The following is an 18,488-nucleotide window of genomic DNA, read 5'->3' as shown; positions in this document are numbered from 1 at the left end:
AAAAGAAAACTATAAAGAATTACCAAAAAAAAAAAAAAAGCAATGCATTAATTCAGGAGGCAATCAAAGAAGAGTGCTTCATGGTCTAACTGTAAATTGATAATGACCCCAGAGGGGAAGAAATACCATATGCTCCTCTTCTGGGCTTGTGTATAATCTCTGGGGCTTTATCAAGAAGCTGCAGAGCACAAGAGAGGACGCCACAGGTCCCCAGTCAAAAAGTCTGGCCCAATGCTCTAACTCTGCCTGCCACTTACTTGCCCTGTGTGACTTTGGGCAAATACAACTGATCTTCTCAAAACATCACTTTCTTCACCTATAAAATGGGAATAATGACAGTATCTACCTCATAGGTACTGTTGACAGGATAAGATAGTGACAGGATAAGATAGCAAGGTACGAATGTCCGATGTCATTAGCACTCAATGTTAGGAACTGTTTTGTGGATGTGATGATTATTATCACTCTTGATGTTATTATTATGATTGGACCTTTGAGAAGAGAAGGTCAGAGTTGAGTGACAGGCAGGTGATGACAGAGTGCATTTTGTTCTTTGTTTGCTCCCCTACTCCTGTTACAATTATGTTTAAATTGGCAAGTTATTGGACTAGGGATGAGACTTTGATATGCAAAATCTGACTGATATCTAACCTATCCCTATCGAGGTTCCAATAGCCATGTAACATAAAAAGTAACAATGAACCTCCCCCAAACTATCTTATTTATTCATTCAGTTTACATCATTGAATGTTCAAAAGATGCTGACATAGATTTATATCTTCCTTGCTGCTTCTGAATTATCATGTAGATTTCTATGCAAACCTATTTGTCATAGCTTTCTCTTCTGACAAAATTCATTCAGTGAAACATTTCAGTTTCTTAGATAATCAGATGCACAATTTTAAATAATTTCTCTTCATAAATCATATTTTGATTCATTAGCTGTAGTACAGGACAAAAAAAGAAAGGATACTTGCAAAGAGAGAAAATATCCCCTAAAAACAAAATACCCAAATCTCAATTATGGCTTCTAGTAACGTGTAAAAAAAAAAAAAAGTTTTCAAGCTAAAGAAACACATGATTGTGCCTTCAGGATTCTTTGCTAGTGGCAATAGATACTCATTTTCTTTTTGAATTAAAATTAAGATTATAATAATCGTTCATACATGTCAAAATTTTCTCCCATCCTTAACACAGTTCCTTCATACAATCACCAGCTACTAGGCCCTCTTCTGCTTACTCAGGCAAATCTAACATTTTTTTTTTTTTAATTTTTTTTTTTTTATGTTTTATTCATTTCTAGGAGAGAGAGAGAGACAGCGTGAACAGGGGAGGGTCAGAGAGAGAGGGAGTCACAGACTGAAATAGGCTCCAGGCTCTGAGCTGGCAGTCAGCACAGAGCCCGACGTGGAGCTCGAACCCACGAACTGTGAGATCATGACCTAAGCGAAAGTCGGACGCTTAACCGACTAAGCCACCCAGGCGCCCCCAAATCTAACATTTTCATCTCAAGTTCATGCAAACATATTAATAACAGTAATAATAAACAGTTCACAAAGAATACGACTCACAGAAGTACAGACTTCTCTAACACACTTCTGTAAATGAGTCCCCTTTGGGGTATTAATGTTTAACCAAGGAAAAAAGGCAGTCTCAACGTGGTTCTCTAATTTTGTTTTGATTAAATTTGTTTTCATCAATTCATGATATAACTTACAAAAAAGAAGATGTAAAGAACTATTATAATTATGTGGCATGGAAAGCATCAAGAATGAATAAATGCAGAGAGAGCTCAAATGGCAGAAAATGAAATTTCAGCATCTTAAAAAAAGCTTCAGGTATGGCATTCATCAGAAAATTCAAGCAACCAAATTAATTTTATAACTGAAGATCCCCCAACATTTTTTTCATGTGTTAAAAGTGTACTGAGATGTAAGAATAAAACAGTAATTTATAAAACAAGAAAGTAACTAAAGAAAAGTAAGATACTCTTTGGAAAAAATGTTTTAAAATCAATGATAAAAAGAGTCTAAAATAATTATTTATTTGGTTAAAAGTCCCATAAGAAAACCAAAGGGGAAGAATCACATTTAATGTCAAAAATGTGGTTATTATCATTCCAACAGCATACAGGTGTATATGTTTATAATGTGTCATTCTAATTCATGTTATTAAGAAAAAAATGTATTTTTAAACCTACCTTCCAACCTTTACCCAATCAGTTGGTATACAAGATACAGCAGAGTTCTTTACTTCAATCATAAACTAAAAGAAATAAAAGTCACATATTTAAATGACTAACCACTGTATTTTTAAAGCTTCCTCAAAACTGTGCTATAAATTTAGTAAATATTATTCTAAACATTCAAAATAAATCCAACTGTTAATAGGGAAGTTCATGTATGTCCATACAACCAAATACTAACCATCAGGGTTGCAATACTTGGTATAAAATACAACTTGTATTGAGCAAAAGTTTATAATAAGCATATAACTTGGCAATTTAATGTTTATAACATTACCGTGTGCATACTACAAATGGTGATTTTTCTTTAGTGGCCTCTTTCATTTATTAGTACCCACTCACTTAAGAAATCTATTACTCAGTAATAAGATGGAATTTCTAAGTACATACAACTTTAAAATATCAATTATGAGGTGCTATACCAGTATGAAATGTGATCCATCCCCTATTCTGAACAAAAGAGGATTTATTTTCACAATTTTTATACATTGAGCCCAATATCTAAAAGTCTACTAATGAAAAAGCAATGATTTCTTCTGTTATTAGAAGATATTTCTTCCCATGTATGTTTTAAGTTTTCACTTATATGAACTATGTCTTTAAAAGCCAAGTGTGTTCTGCAAGCAAGCTTTTCTGAAATCAGCCAGTAAAGTGAAATCAACTACTTCTATCACGCCTCTCATTTTTAGCATTAGTTGTATGGCATCTCTTTTCCTCCTGCTTACTCTCCTGTATTACTGCAATGAAATTCAATGTTTTATTTAAATGAATAAACACATAAACACTTATTTTGTACAAGAGGGAACCCAGAAGCTATGTAGCTACGAATAATTTTTATGTATACCTAACATTTTAGGTATTACAATATGCATATTATTAGCAGCGTTGGCTTATCTTTTGAGTTTATTTTTCTATGTAGTTTTTCATAGAAATTATATTTCATAGAAACAATAATAGAAATTATTGGGGTGACTGGGTGGTTCAGTCAGTTAAGTGTCTGACTCTTGGTTTCAGCTCAGGTCATGATCTCATGGTTCATGAGTTCAAGTCTGACATCGGACTCTGTGCTGTCAGTGTGGAAACTGCTTGGAAGTCTCTCTCTCCTCTTCTCTCTCTCTCTCCCTTGCTTGTGCATACTCTTTCTCAAAATAAGTAAATAAACATAAAAAAAAAGATTCTGCTTAAAAAAATAATATAGAAATTACTGGTTAATTTTAAGAATTTTCACTCTGAGAAAAAATTTCGGAACTAACGAGGCCTTCTCATATGGAGAGAAATTAATACAATTTCCAGTCTGCCACACCCAGTTAAACAGTTAAGAGTGAAGAGTCTATAAAAGTTCCCCTTGGCTACAAAAAGTAACTGAGGAAAAAACCCACAAAACAAATATCACTGACAAGAAAGATAAAAGCACTTTAAAATTATGCTAAAAAAATCTACTTAAATATTATCTTTAAATGTTCTACAAGAAGGCATGTTGATCCTTTTATAAAATAATTCTGGGAAGAGCTACGCTTGCAGTAAACTGCGAAACACAGGACCACAGTGGCTCACTGATACTTGGGAGCGGCACATCTAGAGTCATAATAACTAACACAGAGCTCCAAAGGAGCTACTAACGAAAGGAAGGTAGAATTTTTGAAAGAAGTTAAAACTGCCTCACTGGGCAGCCAGGGAGGTTGGCTTACTTAAGTAATTTGCCATAAGAGGGTAACATGGGGCACCGATTCAAATTTGTGCCTTCTATACAACACAAATTGCTACTAGTCATGGCCCTTTGGAGCATGCTGGGCACAGTGTGGACCAAACGGTTCAATCTTTAAGTATCAGGGTGTCTACTCTAAGGACTACTGATCCTCAAGGAAGCCATATGCAGAGCCAACACTGGATGAGAGTTGGAAAAGCTCACATGGACCTTATGCTTGTTACACTCTGGGGTAAGTTACTTCTTCAAATTGGTGCTGGTCCTGTATGTCCTCTTCTTCTCAGCTGGGGTTTCTCCAGAAAACAGAGTAGCAAGTTTTTCTTCTCTTCTATACTACATAAGGAATAGGGAATTTTCTATTTCCTTCTACAAATATGCAAAGAATCAGCAGACAGGCCTTTTAAGAATTTTATTGCTACAGAAAAGGAAACCGACTAAAACTGGAAATTAACAAATATTTCAGGAAGCTTAGAAAATTCTCACAGCCACTTCACCTGCTCTACAGTTTCTAAGTGTTCCTTAGGTGTTGATGCAAGAAGTCTGCCCTGATTTGTTCTAGCAATTTTCCTGCATACTCCTAGGATCCAATTCTTTGTTGCTTAAATGTCAGATATTGTTACTCAAACTACAGCCTGTCATATCACTGGGCTGGGATCATTGCTAAGTTTGCTTAATTCATTCCAGAAACTGCTCTCTGTTTTCTTCAATATCACACTTAACCCATTCCTACTCTAACGCCTTTTCTTTCTTCTCCTCAAGAATTTTCAAGTATTTTTTTTATTTAGAAGTAGATTCAGGGGCTCCTGGGTGGCTCAGTCTGTTAGGCGTCCAACTTTGGCTCAGGTCATGAATTCACGGTCCGTGGGTTCGAGACCCATGTCAGGCTCTGTGCTGACTGCCAGCTCGGAGCCTGGAGCCTGCTTCAGATTCTGTATCTCCCTCTCTCTCTGACCCTCCCCTGCTCACGCTGTCTCTCTCTCTCTCTCTCTCCTAGAAATAAATAAAAAAACATTAAAAAAATAAAAAAAAGACATTTCTTGCCTCAAATTCAACACCTTAATCTAAAGGTTAAGTAAAGAATAAGACAATTTGTATCTCCCTACTTATTTAATTCAATTACTTGATCTCCATACTGTGCTTTTTCTTAAACTTCATTACCACACTGATTAAAACAAAACAAAACATGCTAATCTACTAACCCTTATGAATTCCTGATCAGTTTTCCCCATTTTTACTGTAAAACTACCACCTGGATACACCTGGGCACCTGGGTGGCTCAGTTGGTTGAGCATCTGACTTTGGCTCAGGTCATGATTTCGCGTTTCGTGGGTTTGAGCCCCAAGTCAGGCTCTGTGCTGACAGCTAACTCAGAGCCTGGAGCCTGTTTCAGATTCTGTTTCTCCCTCTCTCTCTGACCCTCCCCTGCTCATGTTGTCTCTCTCTCTCTCTCTCAGAAATAAATAAAACATTAAAATTTTTTTAAAATTTTATTTGAAATTAAGCTCTTCCCCACTAGAAAAATATTGGTTTTTCAAAATCTGGAATAAAATGTTCATGCTCTGGAAATTATTCACACATTTCCTAATTTGCTATCTTAAAGTAGAATTTCTCAAATTTCCTCAGTTAGAATTTTTATATTTTATTAAGCATAAGATATAGAAGTAGCATGCGTTAAGGCTCAGAATAAGACCGAAAGGTACAACTACATTTAAAAAGTATACTTCTTCCTGGTTCTCACTCAGATATTTATAATATCAACCTTTAAACAGAACTACACATACCAAACAAAAACAAAACACAAAAACAAAAAACATTCTAAATAGCACTTATATAATCTTATAGAAGACTCATTAACTGTAGGTTTTCACTATAATTTTGTTTCTTGTTTTTTTATGGGGTTTTGTTGTTGTTGCTGTTTTTTGCTTTTCATTTTTTAGCAGCTATACTAACTTCAGAAGGAAACCCTGTGCTTTAATCACTATGATCCAATCAACACAGGTGGTTCTCTTCATATCATTCTGCAGGCCAGACATCAAAGACTAACTACTTTCTAGATTTAGGGTAAATGAATCCTATACACTACTATTTACAATAATCATGGTTTTCTATAATACAATTTCAAGAAATAGTATTAAAACACATGTAACATTACATTGCATGATTTCACCAGGAGACTAAAGTAAATAAACACACAAAACACTGTTACTAAAATCATTCTTATCAAAACAAGGTATCATATTTTATTTCCAAGGAACAAAAGAAAAAATCTGAAAACAAAACAAATTTTCATCCTATCCTTGGATATTTGCTCACATTTTAAAATAGCTTTTCTACTTGACATAAACTAATGCAAAATAAAAATATGTCAGACATTACCTCCTGTCCTGATACTGTCACATACTGTGCAGAAGGATTTTTTAGTATTTTTCGTATTTCTTGCAAATGTACTTGGATCTTGTGAGTGACTTCTTGAATTTCATCCTTCCTCTTTTTTATTAAAGGGAAGTCAGAAAGGTCTTTGAATAATTCTGTTTTATCCCCAATTCTAAAAAACGGGAAAAAAGCAAATATACATATTGAAGCATACTACCTATACCAATCATCAATTATTTTTCACAGCATGATAAAAGCGCAAAGGGTTGGGAGCTAGGAAAGTGAGGCTCTAATTCCAGCTCTGCTACCAAGTATTTATGGGCAGGTTTCGTAATTTCTTTGAAGACAGACAAAATTATCCTAACATCATTTTCATTTGCAAGTTCATGATTTCCATAGGGTAAATGAGAGATAAAGTCAAATATTTGTTGTCTGACTACTCAGAAAATAAACACAAATATATAGACTGCCTTTTCCCCTTTTTATACAGAGTTCTTCATGGGATGAACTGTGAAATGACTACCTCTTAATGGATAACTCTGCTTTTGTAAGTTTCTAAATATAAGGCAGACCACTGCATATCTAGGAAGTGAGTGTAAGATGCCATCTGCCACCCAATTTTAAATTAATAAAATGCTATCAATTGCTCTGCCTGGACTTTATCTTTTCATCATCTGGTACCTGGAGAAGTACTGTATCTGTCCTAAATAATGAACTGCCCAAGTTTTAGATGGCAGAAGTTTACTTCCAGCTGTAATAAACAGCCGTTAGCATCCAATTTCATTTCTAATATCACAGGCAACTCCTACCATTACTGTGAGGGAAGCTAAGGAATCCATTCACCAAAGGGCAAATACATTAGTTCTTTATTTCCAGCAGTGACAAGAATCTAAGAATCTATTACTTACTTGGCAGCTTGTTCATTAAGTATCTTTAAGAAACGCTCCACTGGACTGAGGAGTTCAGGAATTTCTAAAATAAATGTCTGGAGCAAGTCTGACCGAACGTGGGAGTTAACAGCAGGTATTAATGCTTGAAATTCTGACTTCAGGTGATACAGGGTTTTGACAATCAAGAAGAACTCTTGCGTAGAACACTGAAAATAGAAATATTTTTTAGCTAAATAATACAAGATATATAAACATGATGTTTAATTAGTGGTCTTTTAATTAACAGTCTTTTTAAAGTTAGAATTAGAATAAAGGAAAATTTTAATTTACCCTATAAACTAGTTAATTGCAATAAAGTATTGCTGATACCTAAATGTTCAATCAATAGTTTAAATACTCATAACATGTTAAAGCTCTCAAGTAAACAATTTGGGTCAGGGATAATAAAGCCAATACTTGTTCAATATTTTCTCATTTTAAAATATATTGATCATATAGCAAAAATACAGTAAACAATGTCAAAAATATAAAGAACAATTCTGAAGAAATATCTGCAAGACACATATTAAATGGCATAGTTTTCTCCAGAATAATAAGCTCTTACAAATCAACCTGGAAAAGATGAAAATCCAAAGAATAATGGCTAAGTGAACTGAATATGCAGCTCATAAAAAAAAAAAAAAGAATGTCCAATAAGCACTTGATTAACCTCACATATAATTAGAACATGCAAATTAAAATGACAAGATAGCATTTGTCACTTATCAGAATGTCAAAGATTTAAAAGTCTGGTAACAGGTGAGTCACACAGGGTATAAAGAAAGACTCTTTGATATACCATTAGTAGAGGCATATCCTCTTTGAGAAGTAAACTGCATATATCCTTTGACTAAACAATTCCACTTTTAAGAATTAAACTAAAAGTGTAACAAGAAGTGAAAAAAAAATGTGGATCTGAGTATTTACAGTAGCACTGTTGGTAGTAATATTAAAAAGATAAATAAGAAACATGTATCTAACAAATGAGATCTTATCAGGAAAAATTCACATCATATAAAACTGTTAAACAGTTGAAAACATTAAGACATCTGTACATAGTAATGTATACATCAATATGGAACTCCATAATTTCAACATATTAAATAAGCATTGTATATGTTTATATCAAATGCCACATATGTATTTATACAGTAAATTTTCACTTTTGACTCTTTATACTATATGCATTATTCTACCTAAATAAAAACATGAACAAAAAATTTTCTAAAGGATACACATGTTAACTTAGTCCAGTTACCTCTGGAGAGTATGTATGCACGGGAAGGTAGAGGAACTTTTTACTCTTTATTTTATACCCCTGTATACACTGTTGCAATTTTTTAACAATTTTTTAACATGAACATGAATAATTTTTACTTTTGGAGCTTCTGATAAAGAGAATAAGCCGAATATGTGCATCTCATTTCACTCTATCTTGAAACTACAGTCCAAGGTTGATTAAAAAGACATAAAACCTCAAAAATAACTAGAAGAAAAGACAAGGGCAACAACAACTTAGAAGCACTGAATTAAATGGACAAGTGGTCACTGATTTAGAAGACTCAAGATATTAGAATCTTAAGCTAGATGTGAGGTAAACTAGGATCCAACTTGAGTTACACCAAGAATCCTAAAATACTGAGGAATTGGAGGCACAAATTATCTTTGGAAGAGGAAGCTGGGGGTAGATAGCAAATGACTGGCTGAAAATGAATTAAGAAGCAATTATCCCTCAACACTCTACTCCTCTCCATGCCATTGAGCAACCACCATTCTCCTACCTGACAAAAGACTAGCTTTATTCCCTGGAGAAGGGAAAACACAGAATATATGAATGATCTTCAGGCACAGGGAAGGATGACAGTACCACCAAAAGTAAGGGATTAAGAAAACAGTTGCAAACTGAATTCTGAGACTCCAGTTGTCCCCATCTAGTTCCCAGAACACGGTTAGCCATTTAGGCCTAACCTGAGACCCTGGAGAATTTCATAAGCCCAAGAGGAAAAGTCTGAAGATACTAAAGCAGGAGTTCTCCCCATAAATGGACCAGCTAGCACACTTTACAGTTCAGCTCATATTTTGCAAACCATATTCAACTAGAAAGCACTTCCTATCAGCATTTTAGCCCTCCACTCTTTAAAAATGATCAGACATCAGATAAAAAATTCTGAAGTGAAATGAAAAACACAAAACAATCAACAAACATTTGAGGGAAAACAGCATATATAAGTAGAAGAAAACGTCTTTAAAAAAAACCCAATACCCTCAGTTAAACAGAGAATAACGCAAACATGAAACAAGAACAGGATGCTATTTTTTTTAAAGGAACATTCAGAGAATGGAAATTCAATCAATTCAAATAAAATAGTTGCAAAAACGAACCAAAAAATAATTCACAACAATTACTCAGAACTTGGTTGCCAGATTAAAGGGTTCAATACAATGGTTGAAAACAGAAACAAATCAGGGCAAATCAAAATGAAATTTTAGAACATTTGGGAAAAAAAGAAATTTTTTTTTCAATTTTTATTTTTCCTTCAATTTTTAAAAGGGGAGAAAAAAAATCACATCAAAAATCAGGAATCAGACTGTTCAACATAATAGAAGCTAGAAAACAATGGCGTAAAACAAAATTCTAAAGGAAAATAATGTATAGCCTAGAATTTTATACCCAGTAAAACTACCAATCAAATGTGAGTAGAAAAAAGGGACAGTTCCAGACATCAACATCTCAAAATGTTTACTGTTAACTCTTGAACAACACAGGTTGAAATGGTATAGGTCTACTTCTACACAAATTTTTTGGATAAATACTATAGTACTGTAAATGTGTTTTCTCTCTTAAAAGAAAGTTTTTAATATTATGATTTTCTTCACATCTCTTCTCTAGCTTACTTTATTGTAATAATACAGTATATAATACATATAATATACAAAAATAGTGTTAATCAATTGTCATTAAAGCTTCAGGTCAACAGTAGGCTATTACTAGTTAAATTCTGGGGGAGTTAAAAGTTATACATGGAGTTTCAACTGTACAGGGATTGATGCCCTTAACTCCTGCTTTGTTCAGGGGCCAACTCTATTTTCAATAACCTTTCTCCAGGATGCTTCTAGAGAATGTATTCCATCAGAATAAAGTAATAAACCAAGAGGAAGACATGGAATACAAAAGACTGAATAGAAGACTCAATTCAAGGCAAATGAATTTTATCTATACAGCAAGTATAAAGGGCAATCAGTCTAGGGTGAACCAGGTCAGAAAGTTTAAGAAAATAAAATATTTGATGGAAAAAAGTATCTTGAGATAAGAAGATGATTTAGGGATGAGTTAATTATAAGTATACATAAGTAATATGCACATAATGCTCAGAACATATATAGAAAGAGAATTTTTAGCTAAAAGGAATGAGGTAAAATATGCAAAAAAAAAAAAGAAAAAAAGAAGTAGTAAGGTCCAATTGAATAAAAGTTGAATCCAAAGTGTATATACCATAAAGCATCTCTTCCTCAGGCCACTGTATGATAAAAATGATACATACAGGAAGCTGGATTTTCGTAATGTGGAGCCTAGAAGTTCTCTGACCAATACTCATAGTTAATTATTAAATAGATACACTCTAACAAAAGTGAAGACCTAAAAGTAAACATTTTCAATACAATTTTTGAATAATAATTTCTTGTAATTTTTGTAATTTGAGAGACTAGAAGGGATTGATTTTTCACCCTTAGATATAAGGTATAAATCAGCAACAGAAGCAAAGTGACAACCAAAAGCACTTTGCAAAAGCACTTTGCACTTTTAAGTGCCCAAGGCAGGTTGTTCTCCAGGGTTTGTTTGTTGAACGTTTATTTTTCAGAGAGAGAGAAACAGAATGTGAGCGGGAGAAGGGCAGAGAGGGAGACACAGAATCCAAAGCAAGTTCCAGGCTCTAAGCTGTCACCACAGAGCCCAAGGTGGGGCTCAAACTCACTAACCACAAGATCATGACTTGACCTGAAGTCGGATGCTTAACTGACTGAGCCACCCAGGCGCCTCTGTTCTCCAGGTTCTTAAATAAAACACCTCAGTAGAATTGCCAGAAAGCTGAGGATAAGAGTGAAGTAGTTGCTCCTGGAGTCACTCACATTCAATCCCATTTCCAGCAGCAAATTTCTCTGTGGAAGAGCTTTAGAACACATTGTAAGTGTGGAAACGGGTCATCATGAGATTGGAAGAACTCCAGCCTAAGTTCCACACTGAAAGGTGGCTGTAGGCTTATACCAGTCGGGCCAAGAAACCATTCTCGCCTACAAAATTCTGGAAACACTCTCCTCTAACATTTACTAAGTGCTATAATCCTTTAAATGTATTCACCAATCTTAGCAGTTATGTATCATTTTCTTACAAAATAGGTCTTGAGCAAAGTTAATATGGGTTTCTAAGACTAGCACTATTATCTAAGATTTGGATTTGAAATTTTACTATCAAAAGAAACATTTATTTTGTTTCAGGGCCAGCCCAGTTGGTATCCCCTAATATCAATATGAAAATACCTATTTGTGACTATTTCATGGCACTTTCCACACAGCCATATGGCCTAGGCTTACCACTTCCACAACATCCAAACAGTGTTCCTAACCATTTTATGAATTTTACATAATTGGCACAGTCTGTACCCAGGATATCACTCACCATTTGGTGCATACAGCATAAGTTTATTTAGAGTAATCTAATGATAAAGAACAGACATGTGTTTGCTGGTGTGTTCCAAAAGCCAGCAAACTAATCTATAAAAAATTAGTTTGAAGCATTTAGACTTACTAAAGTTGGTCTGTTACCAAGTCATTTCTAATCATCACTTTTTGAATCAATCTTTGGGCACCCTCTTGTGCAAACATTAAAACAGCAACAACGAACAACTTCTAAGTGAGTCATAAGTTCCTTCACTTAAGTATAGTTTGAAACTCTAAAACAAAAGTCATTCTTGGTTACTTTTAATATGAATGATTTGATACCATATAATTTTATGTGAAAAATTTTTTAAAAGGCAAATCCACAGATACAGAAAATAGATTTGTGGCTGCTATGGAAGGCAGGTGGATGAAACGAGTGGAGATGATCAAAAAATACAAACTTCCAATTATAAAATAAGTAACTCCTGGAGATATAATGTATAGCACAGTAACTATAGTTAATACTGTATCGTATGTGTGAAAGTTGCCAAGCGAGTAGATCTTTAAAGTTCTCATCATAAGAAGACAGCTTTGTAACTATGAGTAATGATGAATGTTAATTAGAATTACTGTGGTGATCATTTCTCAATATATACATATATGAAACCATTTACTATGTGATACACCCGAAACTAATACAATGCTGTTAATTATAGCTCAATTTAAAAAAAAAAAAAAAGAATTAGACTCTTTTACCAGAGTCTGTAAACTTTTGTAAATACACAAATTTTATGAAATGCAAATAACAAAAGTTTTAAGAGAGGAAGTAAAGCATAAAAGAAATCACAGCAGCATGGAAAGATGCTTCTGTCTTGATTCCAAGGATTCTTTGACTCAGCTCTTATACATATTTTTAAGTTTATTTATGTGTTTTGAGGGGGAGGGGCAGAAAGAGGGGGAGAGAATCCAAAGCAGGCTACTGTCAGTACAGAGCCTGATGGATCTGAGACTCAAGCTTGAGATCATGAGTTGAGCCAAAACCAAGAGTCAGGCACTCAACAGACTGAGACACCCAGGTGCCCCTTGACTCTTTTAACTACCAATTAATAATTTTCTCAGCTTTGTCCCTATTTTTTCTTGAGAAAAACAAAAATCTTTAACAACTGTCAGTGAATCCTTTCAAGCAATGAAGGCAAGGTGCTTGGAGATCTGTTGCATGATGAAGGGTAGTAATATGCTCTGACTGTTAGGTACTGGACCAATGATACCACATAACAAATGGTTTTGGCATCTACTCTGTAACCTCAAAAATGTCAACCATAAAGCTTTCAACTACAATAGTTCCCCCCTTATTTACAAGAGATATGTTCCAAGATCCCCTGCAGATATCTGAAACCATGGATAGTACCTAACCCCATACGTACTATCTTTCCTATACATACATAACTCTGATAAAGTTTAATTGATAAATTAGGCACAGTAAGAGATGCACAACTAATAAAACAATTATAATATACTGTAATAAAAGTTATATGAATGTGGCCTGTCAAAATTGTCGTACTGCACTCACCTTTCTTGTGATGGTATGAGATGATAAAATGCCTACATGATAAAATGAAGCACTATGACATAGCACTAGGCTGTACAACTGACCTTCTGATGTACAACCAGAAGGATCATCTGCTTCCAGCTGGCTGTTGATGGCAGATAAAGGGGGGCAGGGTGCTGTATCTGGACAACATCTGCTACTGCCAGCAAAACAACAACACAAGTGTACCAAGTAATGGTACAATAGACTCTAGTGACCCCATAACCAACTCGGGCATTTTCCCCTGGAGATTAGTATTTCCCAATTCTGGCTTATTCTTTGTTTTCAAATTTAGCTGAAGCACATGGAACAGTTACATAAGTCCTCTTGGGCACTGCAAGTATTCTCAGAAGCAGCACTTACCGTTCCAGTAAAACTTCGTGGGGGAAAGGACTAAAAAAAGTAAAGACTAATGAAAAATTGGTCACAACTAAAATGTGGGCACATAAAAATTATCCCACAATAAAATTATTACATTGGCAAGGATTTACATTGGGGTGGAAAATAAAGGTGGCTTATGTGGGGATAGCCAGGAAAAATACAATGGTAGTCAAAACTACATCAAAAATGGTAATGTCCAAAAGGGTACTCACTAAAAACCCAATCAAGGACCCTGGTTTAAATATTGTCTTTTTTTTTTTTTTTTTTTTTTTTTTTTTTTTTACTGACACGCTACTAACTCTCTTCCCAGATCATCATTTTATCCAAGGTAATGCAAGCTGTGGTAGCATTACATAGAGATAGCAGTGCATATAGCTTCCCATTAGTAAGAAGGTGAAAAACACAATATCCCCTCAATTTTATAAAGTTTTACAAGGGACAAAGGGTTTAATATACGTGAATGAGTTCAGCAAGAGATAAAACACTATAGAAAGTTTATTAGCAATTATAAATATAACTATTTCAGGCATATTTTAAAGATAAAGTAAATTATTTCCCTAAGTGTGGAAAACTCATTTATTTCATTTAATTATCATTATTTAATCTTTTCTTTTAATTACAGTACACTTAAACAGACTGCGAGGTTAGTTTCAGGTGTACAGTATAATGATTCAACAATTTCATACATCACGTGGTGTTTGTGATGACAGGAGCACTCCTTAAACTCCATCACTTATTTCACCCATCCCACTACCCACCTCCCATCTGGTAACCATCAGTTTCTTCTCTATTGTTAAGAGTCTGTTTCTTTATTGTCTCTCTCACCTATTTTTTTTCCCCTCTGCTTGTTTGTTTTGTTTCTTAAATTCCACATGAGTGAAATCATATGGTATTTGTCTCTCTCACTTATTTCACTTAGCATTATAATGCTAATGCTAATGGATAATACCTCTATCCATGTCATTGCAAATGGCAAGATTTCATTCCTTTTTATGGCTGAATAATATTCCACTACATATATCACATCTTTTGTCATGTTTACTTATTTACTTTGAAGGAAGATGGGCAGAATCCCAAGTAGGCTAGCCTGACAAGGGTCTTTATCGCCTGATCCTTGAGATAATGACCTGAACTGCAATCAAGAGTTGGAGACTTAACCAACTGAGCCACCCAGGTGCCCCTATACTACAGCCTTTTTACCCAGTAATCATTTGACAGACACTTGGGCTGCTTCCATATCTTGACTATTATAAATAATGCTGCTATAAACATAAGGGTGCATGTATCCCTTTGAATTAGTGTTCTTGTACTTTTTGGGTAAATACTCAGTAGTGAGATTGCTGAATTATAAGGTAGTTCTATTTTTTAACTTTTTGAGGAACCTCCATACTGTTTTCCACAGTAGCTACATCAGTTTGCATTCTTGCCAACAGTGCCAGAGGGTTTCTTTTTCACCACATCCTCACCAACACTATTTCTTATGTTGTTGATTTTACCCATTCCGACAGGTGTGAGGTGATATCTCATTATAGATTTGAGTTGTGATGATAAGTGATGATCTTTTCTTTTGTCTGTTGACCATCTTGGAGAAATGTCTGTTCATGTCTTCTGTCCATTTTTGAATTGGATTGTTTGTTCTTTGGATATTGAGTTGTATAAGTTCTTTACATTTTTTGGATACTAACCCTTTATCACTATGTCATTAGCAAATATCTTTTCCCATTCTGTTGGCTGCCTTTTACTTTTGTTGATTGTTTCCTTCACTGTACAGAAGCTTTTTATTTTGATGTAGTCACAATTGTTTATTTTTGCTTTGATCTCACTTGCCTCAGGAGACATACTTAGAAAGAAGCTGCTACAGCCAATGTCAGAAAAGTTACTGCCTGTGTAGCTAGGATTTTTATGGTTTCATATCTCACATTTAGGTCTTTAATTCATTTTGAATTTATTTTGGTATATGGTGTAAGAAAGTGGTACAGATTCATTCTTTTGCATGCCACTGGCCAGTTTACCCAACAACATTTGTTGAAGAAATTGTCTTTTTCCCATTGAATACTCTTTCTTGTTGTGTCAAAGATTAATTGGCCAAATTATGGGTTTTCTTCTGGATTTTCTATTCTATTCCATTGATCTACGTGTCTATTTTTGTGCTAGTACCACACTGCTTTAATTACTATACCTTTGTAATATAACTTGAAGTCCAGAGATGTGATGCTTCCAGCTTTGCTTTTCTTTTTCAAGACTGCTTTAGCTATCTGGGGTCTTTTGAGATTCCATATATATTTTAAGATTATTTGTTCTAGTTCTTTGAAAAAAGCTGTTGGTATTTTGATAATAGGGATTGCATTAAATCTGTAGATTGCCTTGGGGAGTATCAGTAATATTTGTTCTTCCAAATACTGGAACATGGAATGTCTTTCCATTTCTTTTGGGTCATATCCAATTTCTTTCATCAATGTTTTTGTTGTTGTTAAACCTCTTTAATTTTTATTTTATTTTTATTTAAGTAGAGTTGAAACATAATGTAACATGAGTTCCAGGTGTACAACACAGTAATTTGACAATTCTATACATTATGCTATGCAACACCAGTGTAGCAACCGTATTTCACCTTACAATGCCATTACAATATCACTGACTATATTCCCTGTATGGTGCCTTTTATTCTTGTGACTTATTTATTCCATAACAGGAAGCATGTACCTCCCGTTCCCCTTTATCCATTTTGCCCATCTCTCCACCTCCTTCCTTCTGGCAATCATCAGCTTGTCCTCTGTATTTACATGTCTGATTATGCTTTTTTGGTTGTTTATTCATCTTATTTTTCTCAGTCTAACTTATTTCACATAGCACAATAACCTCTAGGTTCACTGATGTTGCAAATGGTAAGATCTCATTCTTTTTTATGGCTAAGTAATATTCCACTGTGTAATATTCCAGTATATATCTCATCTTTTTTTTTTTTTTTTAAAGCTTTTATTTAAACTCCAGATAGTCAACATACAGTGTACTACAAGCTTCAGGTACATGATTCAGTGATTCAGCACATACACACAACACCTGGTGCTTATCACAAGTGTACTCCTTAATCCCCATCATCTATTTCACCCACCTGCCCACCAACCTCCCCTCTGATAACTATCAGTTTGTTCTTTATAGTTAAGAGTCTGTTCCTTGATTTGCCGAATATCTCTTTTTTTTATCCCTATGCTCATTTGTTTCTTAAATTCCATATATGAGTGAAATCACGAAGTATTTGTCTTTCATTTCACTTAGCATAGTACACTCTAGCTCCATCCATGTCATTGCAAATTCAGGGTTTCACATTATTTTTTATGGATGAGTCATATTGCATTGTGTGTATAAATAAATGTGTAAACACACACACACACACACACAGTATGTCTTCTTTATCCATTCATTAGTCAATGGACATTTCATCAGAGTTTTATAGTTTCAGAGTACAGGTGTTTTATCTCTTTTGTTACATTTATTCCTATATATCTTATTTTTGGTGCTACTGTAAATGGGATTGTGTTCTTAATTCCTCTTTCTGTTGCTTCATTATTGATAAAGATTTCTGTACTCTGATTTTGTATCCTGGGACTTTACTGAATTTATCAGTTCCAGCAGATTTTTGGTGGAGTTTAGGGTTTTCTATACAGAGTGTCATGTCATCTGCAAATAGTCAAAGTTACACTTTTTCCTTACCCCTTTGGATGCCTTTTATTTCTTTTTGTTGTCTGAATTCTATGGCTAGGACTTCCAGTACTATGTTGAAGAAAAGTGGTGAGAGGGGCCATCCTTGTCTTATTTAAGACAAGTTAATTCTTCTCCATTAAGGATGATGTTAAGGGTGCTTGGGTGGCTCAGTCACTTAAGCATCCAATTCCTAATTTGGGCTCAGATCATGAACTTACAGTTTGTGAGATCAAGCCATGCATCAGGCTCCATGCTGTCAGTGCAGAGCCTGCTTGGGATTTTCTCACTCCCTCTCTCTACCTTCCCGGGCTAGCACACTCTCTTCCTCTAAAAATAAACATTTTTTTTTTTTTTAAAAAAGGATATTAGCTGTGGGTTTTTCATATCTGCCCTTATTATGTTAAGGTATGTTCCCTCTAATACTACTTTGTTGAGGATTTGGATCTTCTGGAATCTGTTGAGGCTTGTTTTGTGGGCTAATATGTGATCTATTCTGGAGAATATTCCCTATGCACTTGGAAAGAATGTGTATTCTGCTGTTTTAGGATGGAATGTTTTGAATATATCTATTAAATTAATCTGATCCAGTGTATTATTCAAAGCCATTGTTGAGTTTCTGTTTAGATGATCAGTCCATTGATGTAAGTAGGGTGTTAAAGTCCCTTTCAATTATTGTATTATTATTGATTAGTTCCTTTATGTCTGTTATTGTTTATGTATGTATTTGGGTACATAAATATTTACAATTGTTATATCATCTTCCTAGATTGTCACTCTTATTATCATATAGTGCCCTTCTTGCTACAGTCTTTGTCTAAAAGTCTACTTTATCTGATATAAATATTGCTACTCTGGCTTTCTTTTGATATCCATTTGCATGGCAGATGTTTCTCCATCCCCTCACTTTCA

The 18,488-nt window shown here is 34.5% G+C and overlaps 1 protein-coding gene across 2 annotated transcripts in view; it reads right to left on the bottom strand.

Moving 5' to 3' along the window:
- Nucleotides 1-18,488, bottom strand: part of MSH3 (mutS homolog 3) — a 179,616-nt gene that overhangs the window by 74,440 nt on the left and 86,688 nt on the right. For both annotated transcript variants that reach the window (XM_039220117.1, XM_039220118.1), the window contains exons 14-16: nucleotides 7,232-7,419; nucleotides 6,327-6,495; nucleotides 2,201-2,265 (exon numbers count right to left, since the gene is read on the bottom strand). In XM_039220117.1, the coding sequence (XP_039076048.1) occupies nucleotides 2,201-2,265; nucleotides 6,327-6,495; nucleotides 7,232-7,419 (422 nt within the window). The remainder of the gene's footprint in view (nucleotides 1-2,200; nucleotides 2,266-6,326; nucleotides 6,496-7,231; nucleotides 7,420-18,488) is intronic.

This window comes from Hyaena hyaena, unplaced genomic scaffold, assembly GCF_003009895.1.
Source record: "Hyaena hyaena isolate Hyena2069 unplaced genomic scaffold, ASM300989v1 scaffold_862, whole genome shotgun sequence".
In the NCBI taxonomy this organism is placed as follows: domain Eukaryota; kingdom Metazoa; phylum Chordata; class Mammalia; order Carnivora; family Hyaenidae; genus Hyaena; species Hyaena hyaena.
The sequence above is the reverse complement of the archived record's forward strand: the minus strand, read 5'-3'. Positions and strand labels throughout refer to the sequence as shown.